This window comes from Salvelinus namaycush, chromosome 16 (assembly GCF_016432855.1).
Source record: "Salvelinus namaycush isolate Seneca chromosome 16, SaNama_1.0, whole genome shotgun sequence".
NCBI classification, from domain to species: domain Eukaryota; kingdom Metazoa; phylum Chordata; class Actinopteri; order Salmoniformes; family Salmonidae; genus Salvelinus; species Salvelinus namaycush.
The window spans coordinates 36049872-36057294 of NC_052322.1; the positions used below are offsets into that span (position 1 = coordinate 36049872).

Sequence of the window (7423 nt, forward strand, 5' to 3'; positions counted from 1 at the left end):
TAGTCAGAGACCTTCAACACGTAATGACATCATTATATTCTGACCCATAGTCGGAGACCTTCAACACGTAATGACATCATTATATTCTGAACCATAGTCAGAGACCTTCAACACGTAATGACATCATTATATTCTGACCCATAGTCGGAGACCTTCAACACGTAATGACATCATTATATTCTGACCCATAGTCGGAGACCTTCAACACGTAATGACATCATTATATTCTGACCCATAGTCGGAGACCTTCAACACGTAATGACATCATTATATTCTGAACCATAGTCGGAGACCTTCAACACGTAATGACATCATTATATTCTGACCCATAGTCGGAGACCTTCAACACGTAATTACATCATTATATTCTGACCCATAGTCGGAGACCTTCAACACGTAATGACATCATTATATTCTGACCCATAGTCGGAGACCTTCAACACGTAATGACATCATTATATTCTGACCCATAAGGGCGGCAGTTCGGGGCAAGGTTATGGTTAAATAAGCATAGCTGACAAATGCACCCAAGTGTACTTTTCTCTCATGTACCTTCTCTATTTCTCTCTCTTTTGAAAACCCCATTTTGTGTAACACGTGTCATATTGTGTTGGCCCGCTAGGGTGCTGTTTCGTTGTACTAAGATCTAATCAATAGCCTTGACTGTGTGTTTGTGTATATGTATCTTATATTATAATTTTATCATCAACTCAATTGGTATAGTACGGACTCATTGGTGGGACTCGGGTTTGTGCAGATTCCCAGATTATGCAACGTTCAGAATTAGACTTGAGGAAATTGATTAATTAGCGACTGTTGTAAAATCAATATTCTGATTCATTGAGTTAATTTAGGAAATAGAAACTCAATAAAACCAAACGTTCCCACGGTGCCCCAGGTTAATGAGTTAATAATTACCTGATTCATTTAACCACGTATTTATAAACCGTTAATCATTCGATGAGCAGCAGTCGTCACATTAATCAATACAACGTCACTACAGCCGTGTGGTGTGATGTGGTGTAATGTGATGTGGTGGTGTGGCGTGGTGTGATGTGGTGTGATGTGGTGTGATGGTGTGATGTGGTGGTGTGGTGTGATGTGGTGTAATGTGATGTGGTGGTGTGGCGTGGTGTGATGTGGTGTGATGTGATGTGGTGGTGTGATGTGGTGTGATGTGATGTGGTGTAATGTGATGTGGTGGTGTGGCGTGGTGTGATGTGATGTGGTGGTGTGGCGTGGTGTGATGTGATGTGGTGGTGTGATGTGATGTGGTGTGGCGTGGTGTGGTGGTGTGGTGTGGTGTGGCTTGGTGTCATGTGGTATGGCGTGATGTGGCGTGATGTGGTGGTGTGGTGTGGTGCGGCGTGGTGGTGTGGCGTGGTGTGATGTGGTGGTTGGTGTGGTGTGATGTGTTTAACTCTGATAGCGCTAAATGTGCGCTATTGTTTTGTATGGAATAATCTGTCATTTGTAGTTCTGACTATGCTCTTGAAATAGAGGAGATGGCAACCATGTGTTGGTTTTTAGAGTGAATCTACATCAATCACCATTTTGAATCTGATCATTTATATACATTAAGATTCATTGCTGTATGTTTATTTTTTAAATAACACAGCTCCAGACGGATCAGTGACCAAGGCTCTGGCAGAGAACTAGGGGGTGGATAAATCTCTTACAAATGGATTTGACAGTATGTTTGGGAAATGGAAAATTGTCATAATCACTGTGATGTGGGCCAATTTCACCTGTATGAGTGTTTTGGTTCTGTGTGAATGATGTTTGATTCTGGGTGTGAAAGGTCTCATTTCCAGGACTCTGGAGAAATCGATGACAATACAGATGATAAGATACGGACCGATTCCAAGTTCTGACCAGTGGAAGGATGAATACTGGTTCCCAGACTGAGGATGGATCCGTCTACTTTGAGACATTTTTAAATATTTAGGTCCCTTCTTGTTTTGATGTTAGACTGTTTTTTTTAAATAAAGATTATAACGAAAATCCTGACAAGAAGAGTTATGATTCTGATGTAGGCCTGGAACAGCCATTGTAAATATATATATTGGTTATTGTGTGGTTGATGTTGTATTAGATGTTGTGGTTGATTTAGATTTTTGGATATAATTGATATTTCAAATAAAAATAGATGTGTGATTGGATGTATAATATTTAGTCATATGTTATGTCATATGTTATGGGATTTTTATGAATAATGACTAAATTATGTATACATTTAACCTGTTTGGGCTCAAGGGGCAGTATTGAGTAGCCAGATAAAAGGTGCCCATTTCAAAAAGGCCTCGTACTCAATTCTTGCTCGTACAATATGCATATTATTATTACTATTGGATAGAAAACACTCTCTAGTTTCTAAAACCGTTTGAATTATATCTGTGGGTGAAACAGAACTGGACTTAGAGCAATTTTCCTATGTGTATGTCAGAATGCAGAATTTTGCTGGCTGTTCTGAGACCTGTGTATTAATTTGCCTGTCCTCTATTGGTTGAGATGCACTGCATACGCCTTCCACTGGGTGTCAGCGAATAGGGAGAGTTGAAATGGAGTTTCTACGTAGGTCCCAAAGGTTATAAATTGCTTGGAACCGAAGTGTCCCATCTTTCCACTCTTCGCTCTGACGCAGGAAGGGTCTTGGCATGTCATTTTAGAAGCTCCCGTATTAGCTCCTAGATATATCCGGCTCTGTTTTTATTCGATATAGGTGTTGAAGACATCGTAATGTTGTTATTTTAAACCGAATTATATCAGTTTATGTCAGTATATTGCGATTTTCGGGTATTTATTTTCGTGACGTTTTAGGAAGTTGGGTATCTCTGGCCCACATGGCTATTGTTTACAGCTAATTGCAACGTTGAAGACGACGTTCTCCAACCTAGCAACGATTCTTTTGGACAAAGGACACATTTCCCAAGATTCTGATGGGAGTTCATCTAAAAGTAAGAACTATTTATGCTGATAATTCATTGTTCTGTTGAAAAATGTCAAATGCATAAGACGCCATTTCCTGCAGTGTAGCCTTGCGTTATCGCAGCCTGTATTGCGCAGTAAGGTTAATTTTAAAAATGTAATTCAGCGATTGCATTAAGAACTAATTTGTCTTTCAATTGCTGTCCAACCTGTATTTTTTTAGTCAAGTTTATGAATAGTATTCGATAAGAAAAGGTGCCGTTACAAGATGGCGCCGGACAGATTGCTTGACGTTATGGACACTATTCTCATTGTCTAAGCACGATTTGTGCCGCTAAATATGCACATTTTCGAACAAACTCTATATGCATTGTGTAATATGATGTTACAGGACTGTCATCTGAAGAATTCTGAGAAGGTTAGTGAAACAATTAATATATTTTGGTGGTTTATACGTTATAGCTATTTTTGCCTTGAATCAATGCTGTTATTATGTTTGCTATTGTGCTAAGCTAATATAACGCTATATTGTGTTTTCGCTGTAAAACACTTGATAAATCGGAAATATTGTCTGGAATCACAAGATGCCTGTCTTTCAATTGCTGTACACTATGTATTTTTCAGAAATGTTTTATGATGAGTATTTAGTTATTTGGCGTTGGTGTCTGTAATTTTTCTGTCTGCTTTCGGTGCAATTTCTGACTGTAGCTGCAATGTAAACTATGATTTATACCTGAAATATGCACATTTTTCTAACAAAACATATGCTATACAATAAATATGTTATCAGACTGTCATCTGATGAAGTTGTTTCTTGGTTAGTGGCTATTTATATCTTTATTTGGTCGAATTTGTGATAGCTACTGATGTAGTAAAAAACTGATGGAGTAAAAATAGTGGTGTCTTTTGCTAACGTGGTTAGCTAATAGATTTACATTGTGTCTTCCCTGTAAAACATTTTAAAAATCGGACATGTTGGCTTGATTCACAAGATGTGTACCTTTCATCTGGTGTCTTGGACTTGTTAATGTGTGAAAGTTAAATATTAAAAAAAATATATATTTTGAATTTCGCGCCCTGCACTTTGAGCTGGCTGTTGTCATAAGTGTACCGACGTCGGGCTTGCACGCCAAACAGGTTAACTTAGAACTATAACTAAACAGAATACTACTATGTTACTGTATGGATGTATGAATCTTATTATAATCATAATACTGAATATAATGTGGGTAGTTTTAGTCAAGAATTAGAACAAGGACTTTCTGTTCCTTGTTAGAAACGAATGGAGCTATCGTCAGACCGGCTGGAATGCTGTGTTCCTTACAGGACATTCTGTCTCTACCCAGGGAGGGGAGAGACCTTGGGCTGGTAGTAGATTGTTTAACAGGTGGCAGACAATGTGGGAAGGCTTGTGAACTATATTGCCATTGTATCCGAGAGGAGGGAGGACATTTTAAAACCTATGACGTCATTTTTATTATATAACCTGATGTAAATTGTACTATGATCAGTACTCTCGAGAATAAACGCTATTGATTGATTGATTTTGAGACTGGTTTCTGTCCATTTTATGCAAATAAGTATCTTACAAATTCTTATGAATGGGCAGAGTGTTTTATTAATTGAATTGGTTGATGAACACATAGGAATGAAAATTCCTTTAACATGAGTGTCACGTTCTGACCCTAGTTCTTTTGTATTTTCTTTGTTTTAGTGTTGGTCAGGACGTGAGTTGGGTGGGTTCTATGTTTTCTGTTTCTATGTGGGGTTTTTGTTTGGCCTGATATGGTTCTCAATCAGAGGCAGGTGTTTGTCATTGTCTCCGATTGGGAGCCATATTTAGGTAGCCTGTTTTCTGTTGGGGTTGTGGGTGTTTGTTTCCGTGTGAGTGTTTGTTGCCACACGGTACTGTTTCAGTTTCGTTCATGTTCACATTTATTGTTTTGTATTTCATAGTGTTCAGTTTATGTTTTAAAATAAACGTTATGGACACTTACCACGCTGCGCATTGGTCCTCCGATCCTTTAAACTTCTCCTCCTCAGATGAGGAGGAGGACAGCCGTTACAATGAGTACAAGATGTTCAAGCCTTTATGACATTTTCATTCCCTGAAGATTAAAGACAGTTTCTGACACTGGAATATAAAAGTGGGCAGATAGGCACTACTAAGCTAAGCAAGCACAAGATTGATGAACTTCAGACAACCTATTGACATTCCTTGACCTCCTCTGGTTCAGATCAGATCAGTTTACTCTCCTCACCTCGTTGGGATGTAGAAGCAGGTCTGAGATATTTAACCTGCATCACTACAACCACCATCATCATCATCGCACAGAGAAATGGCCAGTGTCCTATTATCCAATCCAGCCAGAAACAGCTGGCAATCGCAATTTAGCAAAGCTGTAAATCAACTGAGACTACATCAGTGGAATTACCAGGAAGCAGCAGCAATATTAAAACTGTATATGGTATTAAGAGGAGGAACGCCTTACATAATGCAATGCTCTTCTGCAATGATATAATACCTAACACCCTGCACAATGATATAATACCTAACACCCTGCACAATGATATAATACCTAACACACTCCACAATGATATAATACCTAACACACTCCACAATGATATAATACCTAGCACACTCCACAATGATATAAGCACTGCTCAGTTCTCTCACAACAGCCTGCAGGTGAATACACAAATGAGTGAATGAATGAACCCATTATTGAATAGAATGAATCAAATAAAAAGTGAAACAATTAAATGAATAGACACTGTAAAGAAGGGAGAGTACATTCACAAACATTACTGCACTGTCTGCACTGTGTTCCCTTTTCTGCCTTTTATATATTGCAGGTGTTTTGGTCCACAAAATTAAGAAACATTTTCACATATCTACTGTGAACCTGTTATTGCAAGCACACCACAACACACCACACAACATCACACCAAACCAAACCACATCACACCACACCACACCACACTACATCACACCACAACAAACCACATCACACCACACCACACCACATCACACTACATCACACCACATCACACCACGTCATGTCACCACATCACACCACACGACATCACACCACACCACACGACATCACGTCACACCACGCTACACCACCACATCACACCATCACACCACATCACACCACCACATCATACCACCACACCACACCATGTGACGCCACGCCACACCACACCACACGACATCACGTCACACCACATCACATCACCACCACATCACGTCACCACCACATCACGTCACACCACGCCACACAACCACATCACGCCACACCACACCACATGACATCACGTCACACCACATCACACCACATCACACCACGTCACATGACGCCACGCCACACCACACCACACGACATCACGTCACACCACACCACGCCACCACCACATCACACGACATCACACAACATCACACCACACCACATGACATCACGTCACACCACACAACCACATCACGCCACACCACCACATCACACCACACCACATCACACCACACCACATGACATCACGTCACACCACGCCACACCACCACATCACACCACACCACATGACATCACGTCACACCACATCACACCACGCCACACCACACCACACGACATCACGTCACACCACACCACGCCACATCACCACCACATCACACGACATCACACCACACCACGACATCACGTCACACCACACAACCACATCACGCCACACCACCACATCACACCACACCACACCACGTCACACCACACCACCACATCACACCACACCACACCACACCACATCACACCACGTCACGTGACGCCACACCACACCACACCACACGACATCACGTCACACCACACCACCACATCACATCACAGCACCACCACATCACACGACATCACACCACACCACATGACATCACGTCACACCACGCCACACCACCACATCACACCACATGACATCACGTCACACCACGCTACACCACCACATCACAGCACGCGACACCACCACATCATACCACACCACACCACGCCACATCACACCAGACTACGCCATACTACACCACAACACATCACACCACACTACACCTCCCTGCTGGTTGGGATGGGGAAAGCTGACCCTGACCCGTGGGAAAGCACCGGACCACAGGTGACCCCTGCCAAGTTGGCCACACTACACCACATCACACCACACTACAACACAATACATCACACACATCACACCACCACATCACTCCACATCACACCAAACCACCACAGCACATCACACCATATTACACCACAACAATCATTACTGGTTTTCTGTACAGTCAACTTGGAAACAATATGCAAGGAAAATACTTTGAGAACCTGAAGCATCTGATGGAGGGTAATGTAACACAAAGCACAGACCTGGAATCTGTTTTATTTCTGCCTCCCTGCTGGCTGGGATGGGGAAAGCTGACCCTAGATCCGTGGGAAAGCACCTGAACACAGGTGACCCCTGCCAAGTTGAGATG

At 41.7% G+C, this 7423-nt stretch overlaps 1 protein-coding gene across 1 annotated transcript in view; it reads right to left on the minus strand.

Annotated features, from left to right (window-relative positions):
* LOC120061653 (solute carrier family 12 member 5-like) overlaps positions 1-6147 on the minus strand; it is a 79661-nt gene extending 73514 nt beyond the window's left edge. Inside the window, exons 1-2 of the mRNA XM_039011553.1 lie at positions 6113-6147; positions 5898-5911 (exon numbers count right to left, since the gene is read on the minus strand). Coding sequence (XP_038867481.1) covers positions 5898-5911; positions 6113-6147 — 49 coding nt within the window. The remainder of the gene's footprint in view (positions 1-5897; positions 5912-6112) is intronic.
* Between the last annotated feature and the right edge of the window lie 1276 nt (positions 6148-7423).